Genomic DNA, 16722 nt, shown 5'->3' on the forward strand with positions numbered 1-16722 from the left:
GCCATCCACCAATTTGTCTTTTCATCTTTCAGCAGGGGAACATGTTGTCCATAAATGTAGTTTAATGTTGCAGTAGGGATATACAGATTGCTGTCAGTAAATTTCCTGAGAAATCTCAGGAAAAGCCTCTCCTAACTCTAAAGCTAATCCAGTGAGTCAAATAGCAAACCCTAATTACCGTTCAAGATATAACGTGTCACAATATCCAATCCAGCGTCTATCTATTCATCCATTTTAGACGCTTTCTCCAGGCTCTATCTGGGGCATCTTGAGGTCCACCCAGGCCAGCTGGAATGTATAAGTATGTTCTGGGTCTGCCTTGGGGTCTCCTCCCAGTCAGACGTGCCGGATGTCTCTTCAGGGAGGCATGCTAGAGGCTTCCTAATTAGGTATCTGTCTTTCTTTAACTGCCACTTTTCAGGAGAGGTCCACTCAACCAAACAGTTGTAATGCTGTAACCCCAACCTACGCAGGCTGCTTATGCTAGCTTTCTTTACTCATAAATCAAGAATTTTATCCTGAGGCTGAGCTCCAGCTCAAACAAGATACTTCAGTATCAAATCAAATCAAATCACTTTTTATTGTCACATCACATGTGCAGGCACACTGGCACAGCACATGCGAGTGAAATTCTTGTGTGCGAGCCCCACAAGCAACAGAGATGTGCAAACACAACAACACAAACGAGCAAAATACAAGAATGGCCAACCTGAAACTAATAAATATATGTACAATATATAATAGTGTATGCATTTCTGGATGTGTATACTACATATTTTCCTACGTGTGTGTGTGTGTGTGTGTGTGTGTGTGTGTGTGTGTGTGTGTGTGTGTGTGTGTGTGTACACATTTTTACAAATTAAATAGTAAAAAAATAAAATAATAATAATAATAATAAAATATATACCGTAAAATATACAGAGTTGAATATGTGCAAAACAAGTGGCATTTATATACAGTGTGGAGTGCATAATGTTGAAACACGCCATTCCTTCAGTTCCACACTTCCCAAATCCTCAAAGTGTGACGTTGTCCAAGAGATGCCTTAGACATGGCGTCCGTGTAATTAGGATGATGGGTTTTTTGTTTTTTTTATTGAATTGAATTATGCTCAATACATTTTTATATATCTTTGACTCTTGATTGCTGAGAAACATTTTGGAGTCTGTCATGGGACACGCTGACCTGCTCTTTGATTCCAGCAACTTGTTAAAGCAAACTGGTGTATAAAGGAAAGAAATGATTTTCTGTTTCTGCCTCCCTCCTTTCTCCACCCTTCATTTCTTTCCTTTATTTTCTCCACCTCTATATTTCTGCACTAGGGACGGACCTGACCAGAGCTCGCCCCAAATCGGTCAGTTTAGTGGCAGCTCTGTACAGGAGGGCGTGTCCACCACTGCCAATCAGGTCCTCATCAAGTTCCACAGCGACTTCAGCACCAGCGGCTTCTTTGAGCTACATTATTTCGGTAACGTCTCCTAACTTAAGTGGAGACCTCATGCCTAACCTAAGTCTTCTCAATACCTTCTGTCATAGCATTGCTTCCAGCTCTAATGATAAATGATAAATGCAGTTTAAAGCTTTTTTTTTCTTGCGCTATTAAAACACCCTTTCAAAGAGGAGCTGATTAATAATAAAACGCTCCCTATCTCAACTAAATTAGTGATTGTTTTTTGATGATCATGAACAGTGATAGGTGGCAATTTCTGATCTAATCAAGTTTCATTATGATGGGAGAGACACCGTTTGCCTCTCTTTATTTCTGCCTTCAAATGCGCACACAGCACTCACTCTGTTCAAGGATTCAGTTTGTTTGCCCTTTCCCCAACAGCGTACCAGCTGAGAACATGTCAGCCACCCCCTCCTGTTGCCAACGCTACGATCTTAACAGAAGATGATGAGTTTGAAATAGGTTTGTCTTATTTTATTTGCTTGTTTACCAGCCAGAGACAATGTGAAGTGAAATCAGTTTGCAGTAGGCAGATTATTTGTGTGTATGTAATTATATATAAGTAACTATGTATACAAACACTGGTATACACATATCTTTTAAATATATGATTTCATTTAAATGAAAAATGTGTTCCTTCTTGCACTTTGCTCTTCGTTTTCATCTTTCTCTACTCGCGTTTGAAATTTTATATCTATTCATGCTCCGTGCATTAAAGTATTAATTTGAGGGTAAGGCTAATTAGCTCTTCTTATAAGCTGTTTGTATTTTCAGTGTTCATAATTGATTAGGAAAGTGAAGTGGAAGTCGTGTGGCTAGTGGCGGCTTCACTTTCTGTCTTTAAAATTGAGTGTGTGTGTGTGCATGGGCTTCTGCCTAACTTCTATAATGTAATGAAGTGCCTTCAGTATTCTGGCTAGCTAAGGGGATGTCAATCTTCATTACAAAATGTGTTGCTGATTACTGTTTCAAGTGCTGCGACTGAGGAGGTTTTTACTAGCATAGCTTTGTGTGGAAGTATGTGTGTGTTTGTGTTTGAGTTGGACTATTAACAGAAATGTTTTGCACATCCCCTCCTCCTTTGTGTGCACGTACGTGTGTGTGTGTGTGTGTGTGTGTGTGTGTGTGTGTGTGTGTGTGCGATTACACGTGTAAATGATCTCACAGGGGACATTATTCGGTACACGTGCCAGCCAGGCTTCACCTTGGTGGGCAGTGAGATTCTGACCTGCCGACTTGGAGAAAGGCTACAGATGGATGGACCTCCACCAGTCTGTCAAGGTTGGTTTCATTCAGTGTGACTTGGAGTCTTTGGGTATGTTTAAAATTTTTCTGTGTTTGATTTATTTATTTTTTTGCATTTGTGTTTGTGTGTTTAAGTGTTCCTCACAATGTGTGTACACATTCCCCCCACACATACATATACAATATATGTGTATGCAAACCTGTTTATGTTATGTGGTGCTTGACACCACAGTGCTCAGGTTGGTTACAGTAAGCAGCACCCACTGATGCATTATTTGACAGACTGCCAGCAGAGCCTCGTCCAGCAGGCACCAGGTGGCAAAAAGCAGCTCTATTCCAATTTATCAAGATTCAGAGTAACAATACTACTGATCCAAGTCCATAGACTGCCATTTGCGTACAACCAGCAGTTTTACTGTAGTGGGTAAGTTTGAAACCAATTACAGATCAGCAGGTTTTCACGTGCTGTAAAAACAGATATTCTACCCCTACGTAACGGTCTCATGGGTTTGATTGATGTTTGCTTACCCATAATTCTTTTGAAGATGGAATTACAAACGAGGAGCAAAGTAAAAGAAATTCCTGTCGCCTGCATCAAAGATTTTGTTTAGACAAAACAACAAATGCCTTCAGCCTCCCTGTCGTGCCAGTAAATCTCTGCTCCACACAACAGAGCACTCTGAAACCTTCTATCCCCTGTGGTTAGACATCTTTTGAAGTGCCCTGAAGTCCTTTGTCTACAAGTCTTGACTTGATGAGCATTTCTGTCTTTGTATTTCTAGAAACAGTGAGTAATCGCATCGGACTTGTGATCAAGGCATGACAGATGCTTGACAAACCTCAAGCCTGCATTCATAAAGCAACGTAGAGAACGACTAGTTATTTGGAGCCTATTTGCTTATCCCTGGCTGTTGTTACTTGATGCCTGACTTGATATCGTTGTTTTCTCCCTGCTGTGATTTTGCTGCTAACTCTGTGTTCAGAATTTGACTGACTTTAATTTTTTTTTAATTATTACTTGGTAGGTTTCACAATAAAAACACAGCAACAGCAAAGATTAGGCTCAGCAACTGTTTGATCCAAGATACGTAAACCTCAGATTTTCTTGTGTTTTTCTATCCAAATCAGCCACACAAACTAACATCTGTCAGTAGGTAGCTCAATTAACATAGGCACAAAGGTGAGAGACCTGAAAAATGATAATTTGAGTTAGAATTATTTAAGATGGACAGATGTGTTTGTGTGCAAAGAGAACAAACCACCTTCACTTGTGGTGTACTGGGCTTACCTAGCATTTTTCAGTATATTAATAATTTACAAAAGCACAAGCAGCATGAAGTTGAGCAGCATGTTATAAGCTTATTAGACATGCTGGAATAAAGGGGATGCGAAACAAAGCTTGATTGCTTATTTCATCAGGGTAGGTATGGTATATAGATCTCTTTTCACCAAATCTTTTATATGTCCTGTATGAGTCCTTATATCACATTATGTCAACATGAAGGGTATCAGCAACAAGCAGTATGTTAAAACAGCTGATTTCCATCAATATGAATAAACTGATAAACTTCGCTAGTGCCAAAAGAGGGCATTCAGTCACTTTTTGAGTACTGGGCAATATTTCAAGCCATCTCACCAAGGCTGGTCGGCCAGCTCACCTTGTCATGTGTTACTGACTACACAGAGCTCTGCCAAGAGCTGCTAGCTCATAGCATCAGAAATTCACACATTGCACTTAAAATATTTTCACAGGTTTTAATTTGAGCGACTACAGTTGACTACAAAACACGTTGGGACTATTCAAGTAGTACACAATAATTCACATTGCTGTTTGAGAAGCGCTAAAATATTTTTGTGTTGGACAGCAAATGCTCTCATTCATCATAAAACATCTAATGTAAATACTGTACTTTGCCAGAAAAGTGGATCTGCTTAGTCACCTAAGCTAAACCAAGCTATTTGCTAAACTATATTAGTTTTGCTAAGAGAATGTGCCCATACTCTGGTACAATGCAAAAAGCTGCAGAGGTGTTAAATCAACATCTTTAAAGTGTTCAAATGTGTCAGTGATTGCAAGTCATTTGTTCAGACTCTCCTTAAATCTTGCTTTGAGCGTCATATTAGCATAGTTAAGATAGCTGTAGAGTGACTAATTTATTATGTGACATTTTCATGGATTGCCTTTTCATTATATTCAAGAATTCATCTTACCGTGTTGGATATGGTATGTCTTTGTGCCACCTCTAGCATGAAACTAATTGCTCTCCTTGGGACATGTAAAGTTGAACTTAATTTGAGTTGACCTGCTATTCACATCCAAGGGACTGCCACAGTAAACTTGCATAGGAGCCACTTCTTGTCACAGCTTGCCGAAAGGGCAGGAAAAAGAATTCTCATGTGCTCTCTGTATTCCGCTTTTGTTTGCTGTCAGCCTCTATGTTAATTGTAATTTTATGCTTTTAAGATAACACTGTAATGTCCTTGTATGGCTATGCAATTTAACCCCTAAATATGCTTGGCTTTTAAGATATTTCCCCAAGCTCTGTCTTTATAAAAGCCTGTGAGGAAGGTCAAACATTTTCTTAAATCAAGGGTAGAGCCACCATCGAGTTGACTGCTGCGATGGTTAAACCATCTGCCACACTGAGGTTTAGTGTAACTCAATAAATGTTGTCGTATTGCGGCTGCTGTCACATTTGTATAGATGTTGGAGGAACACAAACGACGCACTAACCTCGTCTTTGCAATACGTACCAAAACTTTTTTGTGCGACATTAGTTTATACATAACCCTGGGTGTCATTGGCATTCAATATGTGCAACTTTCTGAGTGAAATCAGCAATGTTGTAGTTTTCCACAAGGTAAAACATCTGTGGAAGATATAATAACTGCTGTTGGCTAAGCTTAAACAAATGATGTTAGCCTGCATGCTACTTAATGCTGACTCCAGGTAAGGTGTAGGTTAAATTAGGGCTACATGCCTCTTAAATTAGAAAACATATGTCACTGTGTTTTGTTTACTGGGTATTTAGTGTTTTTGTTATTTATGGTATAAATTTTAGATTTGTTTTTTTTTTTCATGATCATTTAGAAGTGTACATATATATTTTTCAGCCAGTGTCTCTATAATCACTCACAGTAGGATACAGTGCTCAACATTTGTACTGGAGCCAAATCACCATGAATGCATTTTATAAACCTATTTCATAAAAGGCATCTGTAAAAGTATGTGGTTTCTAAAATGTTTTGAAGCCTCTCGTGACTCAGATTTTAATCCCTACCTGCAAGTTTCAGGCAAAGCAGTTTAAACCGCAACTGTGCTCAGTGGATGGACGTGTTTGTTGCTTGGCAACAACTTTAGTTTAATAAAGAAGGATTGGAGGCGCAATTATTTCAATAACAAGCACTTACCAGCTATATTGTTCTATTTACTGTGAATTAGATCTTATCAGGTGAGTCTGTTTTGTCTGCATCTTAAAGCGCTCCAACATGTGGAAATGCCAGAGGCAAATGGGAATTTGTGCAGTGTATGAACAGTTTTCGGGCTAGTAACTCCAGAGTAGTCAGTAGGAAGAAGTTGTAGAATTGAAATTAGCAAATTGCTTATAACAATTGTTTTTTATCATTTTCCTGGAACTGTGAAGGCTCTGTAACAAGTATACCACTGGTATCAGTAAAGGAGAGGCTGCTGCTGAGCAAATAGTACCAGGAATTGATGTAACTGCATCAACTAAAGACCCCATTGAACTCCATATTTCCAGCGAGAGTCATAACTCTTATGTTAAAATGGAGCACTACAGACTTAACTGTATAGAAATGTATTCAGTGTTATTTCTTTTTGAAGTGTGCATTCTTCAGAGGTTTTTAAATAGCTGTTTGTAATGAACTGTAAATAGAAAACAGACCAAATATGACTGATTGACCTTTGTCCTGACTCACCACCCACTACTGTGCAATGTGCCCTTAGTTCACATTAGCATTCTGGGTGTGAGGAGAAAAATAAGTGCTTGTGGGAGCTGTGGTTTTGTAGTTATGCTTTTGTGCCCTGTAAAACAAAACGCATGCTTTTATGTCATTCCAATCTACTTGTTGTACATTTTTAAAGTAATTCATTTACACATTGCTCTTTGTCTTTGCCTATTAGAGCGCACATAAATATACCACGCTAAGCTAAGTAGGATGCGTTAAAATGAAGGAATATTCCAAAACACAACAGGAAATAACAAAAATATAGAACCATATAGATTCTGTGTCTTATAAACAGCCAAAGAATAGTAGTGAAGAAAGACTGCTAGTTCACAATAATTTTTTATGTTCATTTATTTTCGGAATAGATTGTACTGAGATTTGATGCCACCCTAATGAATACCATCAGTGTATTTATGAATATTGATTTAGCTGTGTACAAATATTTACACATTTAATATATGTGTTGTTCAGATGATTTATGGAGAAATTCTTCTTGAACTTTGTGCCCACAGAGAGCTCTTTTTTTTTTTAAAGAAATGTATTGTTTCGTTGAAAATAACTGGCTTAAGCTCTTTTTGGGATCATATGTGCCTGTTATCTTTGAGCCGAAGGCTATTGCAGTTCAGCCAGTTGAAACTTTAACAATGAGTCACCAGTGGGAATATTCATACTGCTTTGTGTTACAATTCTCTGCTTCTGTTGTATGTCCGATGCTTTCCAATGACCTTTTCATCTGGAATAGTCGTTTGCATTAACCTTTCGTATGCATCATGTTTCTTCACTAGTGGCCCAGAAGAGAAACTTCTGTTACTCAGAGAAAAGGAAAAGAGAGAAACAGGACTGTCATTATTTCAGACATGCCAGCCAACAGGAAATGAAGGGAACGTTCTGACCTGATACACACGAAATCCTACACACACACGCACGCACGCACGCACGCACGCACGCACGCACGCACGCACACACACACACACACACACACACACACACACCATTTTTCCATACAAAGTTAGCTGTCTCACCTGCTGAGTATTATTTGATGGATTGATATCAGGGGAGCCTGGTGACAACGGCAGACTCACAAGCTCACCCCTAAGGTGCAATATCACTCTGGCTCAAATGTAATTGTTTCAGGACTACTTATTTTTACAATATCATTTCTACTGTCACAGTGAAGCATCTCTATCTTCCCTTCATCCATGTCTTACTGCATCTCTAATTTTTTCCTCTGCCTCTCGTTTTCTGCCGCTACTTTTCATCTTCCTTCCACCCTCTGTTGCTTCTTCTCATTTTCTCTGCCAATTCTTTTTCCTCCAACAATCTCACCTTTATTTTGTTTCTGTTCCCACCAGTCCAATGCCCGGCCCACGAGGTCCGTTTTGACTCAACAGGAGTAATCTTAAGCCCGGGCTATCCTGATAACTACCCCAATCTTCAGATGTGCTCCTGGCTGATCAACGTGGAGAAGGGCTACAACATCACTTTGCACTTTGAACTCTTCCAGACAGAAAAAGAGTTTGACATCTTGGAAATTTTTGATGGTGGGTAAAAAACTTTGTGTTCTTTTGTTTTTTAATAAATTACTGAAATTATAAACAGGCAATCGCCTAATAGAACATCAGCCACTAGCACACATGCTGTTTGTCATTGCCTTTAGGTCCCAACATCTACAGTCAGAGCCTCTCATCACTCAGTGGTGATATTGAAACACCCTTCAGCCTGAACACCACAGGCCACCAGCTCCTCCTGCGCTGGTCCTCCGACCATGGCACCAACCGCCGCGGCTTCCACATCAGATATGTGGGTGAGTATCAAAGTATGTATCCAGTTTATAATCATTCTCTATTTTTTTACTATGCTATTTGGTTTTATTTTATGTTGACCTGCAGACGAGTGATAAGAGCTATGGGTCTACAATTTGGACAGTTGAAAATGTAATAACACTAAACAGAGACAGATGTGTATGAACCTCAGCTGTAGCTACTTGAAATGGCCGTGAATACAATATGACCCAAGGATTTTTATCACTGTGTGCTGTGTTTTCTATTGATTGATTTATTTTTTTTAATATGCAGTCAGTTTACAAAAACAATTTCTACAGGTAATAGCTCGCAATAGGCGCTCACGGGGAAAAAAAGCACGAGGCTGGAAACCAGTCACTAAAGGGCGGCATGCAGCTTTGCATGTCTAAAATTACAAAAGGCTTGAATTCTTAATTAGCTCTTTAATAAAGCAAGTGCTGCTAAGCAAGAGCAGCATAGCGATCTTTTCTTTCATTTGAAATGCATCAATCACAACACAAAAAAAGCACAAAAGACATTCATTTTTCATGGTGTCTGTCCATTAACTTTAATGCACGAGAGTGTTCCTGTGAAAGCCAGTTGGTGTGATGAATTTTGTAAGGAAAGCTCCTCCTTGACTTGATTGACTTTAATGGGAACTGACTCAAACTCCAGCATGTGTCCTTTCGTCTTAAATCCCTGCTATCGCCAAGTCATGTTGATTTGAGGGAATGGTTGACAGCGTTTTTTGAAGCACGCAGCCCTCCCTCCCACAGCTTTTTACGTCACATGGGCCATGAGATGGTCATATTCGAGAAATCGAATTTACCTTTTTGTGTTCAATGGACTGTAAGATCGGAGGGAGGAAGGCGATGGGAACAAATGCAGAATGCACCAACGCTGCATGTGTTAAAAGCAAATTGAATATGTGCATGCCCATAAGCCAAAATGGGATGGTAATAATGTGATAGGTGAGGGCTTCCTTTGCTGCGTGGTGCATAGCCCAAGTTCTAAATAGACGTGACACTCCTCGGGCAGTTCCCCCCTCATTATTGTTCTGCATTGAAAATGGAGCCTCGCTGTAACGAAAAATGTTCATCAGTTTTTCTCTAGAGGTGCTTTGCTAATGTCTCTCATCCTTTCCTCTTCTTTATTTACCCTTCTCTCTCTTTTCTTTCTTCGACTTCATCCTCGCCTTCTTTCTTGGCTCTCTCCTCTATTTGCCTTTGCTCTTTTTTTCCCCACTTCCCCTCCCCTGCTTTCTCCTCTATCATAGCCATGTACTGCAGTACTCCAGACTCTCCACAACATGGCTTTGTAGTGAGCCAGACCGGGGGTCATCTAAACAGCGTGGTGCGCTGGGCCTGCGACAGGGGGTACAAGCTCATTGGAAAGGGCACAGCTGTGTGCAAGAAGACCACCTATGGCTACTACGCCTGGGATGCGCCAGTTCCTGCATGTCAAGGTGAGCTCATTGGCTCTGGCATGCTTTTATTTCCTCCTTTAGCCTGCCTCTCTACCCATTCTTCTGGTCACTGCCTCTGTACCCTTAGTCTCAACAGCCAGACAGGCAGGCGCTTAAAGCACCTAAGTGTCTGAGCCCAAGCCCTCTTCCTGTGTTGTTAGCAGCTGAACTGAAACCAGGCTGATTGAGAGCCCAGAGTCCTGTCAGGTGGAAAGGAAAAAGAAATCAATCCTCCCTTCTTCTGTCAATTTCCACTTCTTCAAATTACTTTGGCTAACTTGCCATTAGGATGCAATGTCCTCTGCTGTTCTGCCTTACTCAACTAATTGGGTTCTTCAGCGTGCATACGTGGAATATGTGCATTTACGTGCACATGATTGCATGCGCTAGCACAGACACACACATATACACATGCTCAGGCAGCATTAATATCAACAGATGGTGTGCTAAATTGCATTTCATCAAGATGCAGTGAAATGAAAATATGTATGTCATGTACTTTAAATGATTTAAAAACACTTCACACGTGTGATTGATTCCATCAGTTTGTTAATTGCACACCGCTTTTCCAAAGCACAAACTCAACTTTGGCTGCAGATGAACTGATACATTCATACAGATGTTGTCCATCTGTTATTTTATGCAGTGGCCAAGATCACATTACAGCATGTTCAAGCTTTCATTCTGTCTGAAGCAGGATACCTCGGAGAATCCACGGTGTATTAATCCATCAGTTTTGCTCATAGAAAGAGCAAAGGCTCAAAATAATTACCAGGCCCTTTAACCACCTAAGCTTTGATCATCGCACTTCAAACACCAACATTTTTCATCTGCAGTGTGGAAAGCTTTTTAGTTGTTTTGATTAGTATCCGCCAAGTTACAACTAAGCAGTACTCAGATGAATGTCAATTGATTATCTCGCACGGTGTTGACGGGCATTGTAATGGCTCCATGCCACCTTTGATGCTTCACAGTATGCAATTATCATCGCAGCTCTGTGGTTAGATATGTGTCTTTGCATAACCGTTTCTGTTTAGTTCGGCCCTTCAGATGTTAGGTTTCCTGGCTCAGTTCAGTGTGTCCGACCCAATGATGAGCACCTTAAAGTCTCTTTCTTCAAGTGTTTTGTTTGGTCTGAGCTCTGTGCAAGTTTAACATTGCACTTACTTCCAAGGACACAATGCTGTGCAGAAGTTTTTCGGCACATTCAAGTGCTTTGTACGCCTGCATGTCAGGAACAGTTGGTGTTGGAACCAGTCACTTTTTTGGTTGCACTTGTCATTTTAATGACTTTGTTATACATCATTAGTGTGTTTTTAGATTCCCCACTGAGTCACAGTGAAAATAAGAGGTTTTAATTATTAAGTACTTTTGTATAATTTGGCATAATTGAATAGCTGTTTGGTCATTCAGATGACTTCTTTCTTGAATACCTTCTTATAAGAACAGTGCAATATTTATGTGGGACTTCAATTTTCATAACCTCCCTGCAGTATGAATACTTTCACTCTGAGACAGCCGAATGCAATTTTCCACAAGTGGTCAGTCCTAATTTCTTTGATTTCTGCCAAGTGAAAGTACAGTCTTGTGCATTAAGAGGTCTATAATATGCACATCAATCAAATAATTTAAGTGTCAGTGTACCACAAGGGTTCTTACATTATAATTCTAATGTACACTGGGTAGGTGTGGAACCTTCTGAGTACTAAATGTTAAATTCTTTCTTTTGGACTCCTACATATTAAGGCTGTCACCCTTCGAAAAGCTAATAAAAATGTAACAATAAATTAAAATTCCACACAGTTAGTGCACCACAAAGAGGTTGCACTGGTGGGAGCACAAACATATATATTTTTCTTTGCAAAACTGAAAAATAGTGATTATATATGAATGCCTACCATACCTGTGTTCACCAGGCATCTATCTAGTATGTCTCTTGTACTGTGCATAAACATGTGGGTCGACCATTGTCCTCTTGCTGCCTGCAGCTGTGTCATGCGGTGTGCCCAATGCGCCAGCGAACGGAGGTGTGCTCACTGCTGATTACTCCGTCGGCACACGGGCGACCTACTTCTGTAACGGCGGTTACCGGCTCTCCAAAGAGCTGACGACCACAGTCTGCCAGCCAGACGGCACCTGGAGCAATCACAACAAGATACCCCGATGCTTTGGTGAGTAGAGAGGAAGCCTTGGAAAGATGGAAGGGGAGGGGAGCGCAGAGGAGAAAATAGTGATTTGGAGAAATGAGGTTGCAAAAAAAACCTTGCAGGATTTTTTTTTTCTGTTCATAAAAACATTTAAAAAATTTCATATTGTCTGTGGCCTCCACTCAAAGGTGGCCAAATATATGAGAGCCAAAAGAAGATAAAGCTATTAGACACAGTTTGGGGTTTTTTGTTCTTTAATTGGAGGCAGTACAAGTTGGAGTTTGAGATCGTCTGAACAGCAGGTAAAATATCAAAACAGGTTTCTCCAAAATTGGACGGCAATGGAAGGAGTTAATGTAATAAGGACTGCTGTCATAAAAACATGCAAGTTGCAGTTTCCTTACAAAAATCCCAACTTGTTGGATCATGATAAGATGCATGGACGAAAGGGGGAATAATGCTTGAAAGGATCTCTGCAGCTGGCGCTGGGTAAGTCTTTTCACATGCCAGTGCAACTCCTCCAAGTTTGAAAGTCAGTGCAGGGAGTGATTGACAGCATTGTTTTCTGTTGAGACCACTGTTTATTCCCTGCTGTATATGTGTCTCACAGTGAAAAGGGAAACAGAGTTTGTTTTGAAACTCATTTGGTTTTAGAAAGTGCCAATTCATAAATAGCTTTGTTGTGGAAGAACATTTGTATAACTGCAACACATGGATTAGTTTATGCTGCTGCTTTGCGGTGTGTGCATAAGGGATAAAAAAATTATACAAAAGTCAATCCATTGGAATAATCCAAAACTCCCGTAGTAACTGCCCATAAAATAATTCTTATTTTATTATTTTTTTTCAGTGATGCCGTGCCCCAGTCTTAGCCCGTTTTCCCTCGATCACGGGAAATGGAGGATTGTCAATGGCTCGCACTATGAGTATGGGACGAAAATAATCTTCACCTGCAACCCTGGATACTATCGTGTGGGCCCCGCCCACATCCAGTGCCTCGCAAACGGAGTGTGGAGCTGGAGGAACGAGAGGCCTCGGTGTAGAAGTGAGTGACTTTGGTTGCAGCAACACAAAATATGCAGCGCTTGTGCATCTCACAAATTCATAAGTGGGGAAAGGAAAAAATGAAACGGGATAAACGTAGAACTGAGCCAAAAGAATAATATTCCCAGAAATTAACTCCGCTTTCCTGTGGTTCATTCTCGCATTATCTTGTAAAAAAGACATTCATCGGACAGACACGTAGCACGAAATGCCACTTCACAAACTCGCTGAGCACGTCTGTCGATTCATTGAATAAATGGAATAGAAAGCATGTTAACATTGTCATTGAGCCAAATTGAAAAATCCATGTCCCGCCTTGCCTTGAGTACACTAGATTCATAGAATGTGGGGGTTACGAGACTTGAAGAATGAATACCTTATTCACAGCTCAGTTAATCACCAGCTCAAAGACTCACTTTTGTGCTCCTCACCTATTGCTGTCTCAGCTTAGGTTAGATATTGTTTATTACGAGAATCGGAAATAAAAGCTTTTCATCGCTGCCATGGGAACTACTTTTAGAGAAGCTAAAAGCTGAATGGGTAGTGTAACGTGAAAAGGTGATGCTAGCCAACATGATGAAAGATGGTGGGACAAAGGCAAACCATCATTATCCTCCCCATGAAATGGTACAGGTCACTCTTTTAACGCATTAAGGTTGGCAAGATGGGCGTAAATGACTGTGCTCTCCCATTGACTCTGAAGATGTAAGCCAACTTCTATCTCTTTATTCTTTCTCTTGTTCTCTCTTGCTCATTCTCCCGGTGCCTCCTTCATCTTTTTGCTCTTCCTTTTCTTTTCCTCCTTACTCTTCATCTCTTTGCAGTCATTTCCTGTGGCGATCTTCCCACTCCTCCTAATGGGAAGAAAATTGGGACCCAAACTACCTTCGGAGCATCAGCCATTTTCAGCTGTAACCCTGGCTATGTTTTAACTGGATCTACAGTTAGAGAGTGTCTCCTGTCTGGCCTTTGGAGTGGAATGGAGACTCAGTGTCTGGGTAAGCCAGGTTTACATGTTGTCTTTAACTTTTTAAGCACATCCTTGACCTAGGTCAAAAACTGCTGGCACTCTGCTTTGGCAGAGTATGAGCTGGGTTTTTTCTTTTTTTTTTCTTTTTTTTGATTGGGCAAACATGTCCAGAATAGAACCAGATGGGGAAGCAGAGGGTGGCTATAATTGCCTCTGTTGCCAAGTGTGTTTGGCAAAAAAATGTAAAGCATTAAGACGATATCATTGATGATACCATGTTTGTCATCATGCTGCGACTCAGTGATGCCACTGGAACACATCAGACTGTTTCAGACCTTGTAGAGATTATGAGGTCAAATTAGCTTTTTACTACCAACGATGGTGTATCTGGAAAAATATATTAACTTTGTGAGTCTGCGTGTTAGTCTGTGAAGACGCTGATACCAGAACAGAGTAACAGTGCAAGGTGGAACAAATAGATAACTGTAGTTGAGTTCAACAGTTAAAGTATGATCCGAGTGATCGGTAGATACTCAAGGGATAAATGTCAGTGTACAGTGTTGCCTTGAGAAGTATTGAGTTTCTTTACATTTTGCAATGAAATTGAAAATGGGTGTAGTGATTTAATTAAATATGTAAAACATACATGGGGCAAAAACAGAGATTGTACAATTCTAGTGAGCTTAAAAGTGAATATTTGGTATGATCACCTTTATTCGTGCGACCGTGGCTCAGGGGGTTGGGAATCGCATCTGTAACCGGAAGGTCGCCGGTTCGATCCCTGGGCTCTCTGTCCTGGTCGTTGTGTCCTTGGGCAAGACACTTTACCCTACTTGCCTACTGGTGTTGGCCTGGATATGGCAGTCTCGCTTCTGTCAGTCTCCCCCAGGGCAGCTGTGGCTACAACTGTAGCTGCTTCCACCAGTGTATGAATGTGAGAGTGAATGAATAGTGGTATTGTAAAGCGCTTTGGGTGCCTTGAAGAGCGCTATATAAATCCAATCCATTATTATTCTTCATCATAGTCTGAACTCTGTTAGGCATGCTTTCTTGTCATTTCTTTGAATAGTCTTCAGGAGTAGTTCTCCGGGCTTCTGATAGCGTTCCACTGTGTGTTTTTCTATCCAGGTATGCTTTTACTGCATTAGCAGTGTGTTTGTTGATCAGTCTCATTCTGAAAAATTAAGCAGCTTCGAATAGAAAATGCCAAGTAAGGTATACCTAAGCCTTTGCTCTTTGTTTTGTGGCTTCCTGACAGCCACTTCATTTCTGATGAAGGTTTTGCAAACAGTAGAAGGATCAACTGAAGGGCTATATGCAACACTCAGGTCCTTTTTCAGGTCTTGGATTTTTTTCCTGATTTCTTAAGGAGGTGCATTTTTTGTGGGTTTTTGATTAATAGCTTTGGGAATCACATTGTTGGTTGAAAAATACAATCAAACTGTGTTCTTTTTCACTTTTATTGTTTATAGATTCTGTTAAGGAAATGGGAAGAAATGTTGTGTTTTTCTAATAGACTGCTAGTAACACGGTGCCTAAAGATGCAATTTAAGATTGGTTCTTTGATAAGTTATGTTATGCGTACCCACAACACTGGTTCATCACTTAAGTTTGGTGCTTTTTTTGGATAAGTCACAGGTCAATGTTAAATGGATTAAGAAGAAAAAAAAACCCATCCCTCTGAAAATGGTCAGGTCCAAGGACTGGGCTGAAAATGTGTCCAAAGTAAAACTTTAAAAGACCTTCAGAAAACCTGGAAAACTACTTGCTCAAGACCACTTCAAACATTACAAGAAACTCTGAGTCTTCAAAAGCAAAATATAAAGATATTAGGTTTGGCTCAGGACTTTTGCACAGCACTGTATTGATGGATTTGTTATGGTGTGATCCCATTAGAAGATGGTCTCTAAGGCATATGTGCAAGCACTTTTATCAAATACCTTTGTTAAAAGTGCTTGGAGCAGGTTTCTGTAGAGTATAAAGTAAATCCTGTCCTTGTGAAACTTGAAACGTGAGAGCAGCTGAAGAGCCACAGCTTCTGTCAAAATGTAAAACACTTGCTAAGCTGCACTAGTAGAATTTGTATAAACAGGGACAGCATGCTACTGCTTAGCTTAGCATGGCTCATCACAGCTCTGTACATTCAGTCCTGCCCAACAGCAGAATGTGAATATTTGCCTCACAGATGTATTATATTAGTCAGTTAGCGGCAGAGTTGCAGAGCGGTCCCAGCTCAGCTCAAGATTGGTTCAGTTCATTAGAAGGAGGGCACCTTTAGCTTGTTTAGCGATATGACTGACAGGGTTAACATAGCCAGGGACCTTTCGGGATAGTTGCCTACTTCAGCACGATCTTCACAGAATCTGGCTGCTCTCAAATAGAGTGTGATAATAAAATGCTCGGCTGAGCTTCTGGGTTCAGGAGTGAATTAGGGAAATCAGACTCACAGTCAGGGGCAATATCCCAGGTTTTAAGTGGCAATGCAAATCTCAGCAAGATTCCTGCTCTCTGAAAGGGATTTATTGTAGCTGAAAGTAATACAATTATGTGCATGAGCATATTGCGCAGATTTTAAGTTTCACATGCGTTTCTCTGTCTACTGTCGATGAGGACGGCAAAGTTATCACTACAAGTGCAGCTGATTATACAAA

The 16722-nt window shown here is 40.4% G+C and overlaps 1 protein-coding gene across 9 annotated transcripts in view; it reads left to right on the plus strand.

Moving 5' to 3' along the window:
• The window catches only part of LOC146563764 (CUB and sushi domain-containing protein 3-like), a 249356-nt gene that overhangs the window by 181208 nt on the left and 51426 nt on the right, over positions 1-16722 (plus strand). For 7 of the 9 annotated variants that reach the window (XR_014894357.1, XM_085291050.1, XM_085291053.1 and 4 more), the window contains 9 exons: positions 1323-1468; positions 1832-1912; positions 2618-2731; positions 8017-8205; positions 8322-8480; positions 9722-9910; positions 11899-12081; positions 12908-13102; positions 13926-14099. Coding sequence is in view for 8 of the 9 variants with exons in the window: in XM_085291050.1 (XP_085147176.1) it covers positions 1323-1468; positions 1832-1912; positions 2618-2731; positions 8017-8205; positions 8322-8480; positions 9722-9910; positions 11899-12081; positions 12908-13102; positions 13926-14099 (1430 nt within the window). In the remaining variant the exon portion in view is untranslated. The remainder of the gene's footprint in view (positions 1-1322; positions 1469-1831; positions 1913-2617; positions 2732-8016; positions 8206-8321; positions 8481-9721; positions 9911-11898; positions 12082-12907; positions 13103-13925; positions 14100-16722) is intronic. The other 2 variants (XM_085291047.1, XM_085291052.1) reach the window with 1 other exon arrangement.

This window comes from Mchenga conophoros, linkage group LG11 (assembly GCF_057382185.1).
Source record: "Mchenga conophoros isolate Kocher_MC1m ecotype Shallow Benthic linkage group LG11, M_conophoros_male_GT1.1, whole genome shotgun sequence".
Taxonomy (NCBI): Eukaryota; Metazoa; Chordata; class Actinopteri; order Cichliformes; family Cichlidae; genus Mchenga; species Mchenga conophoros.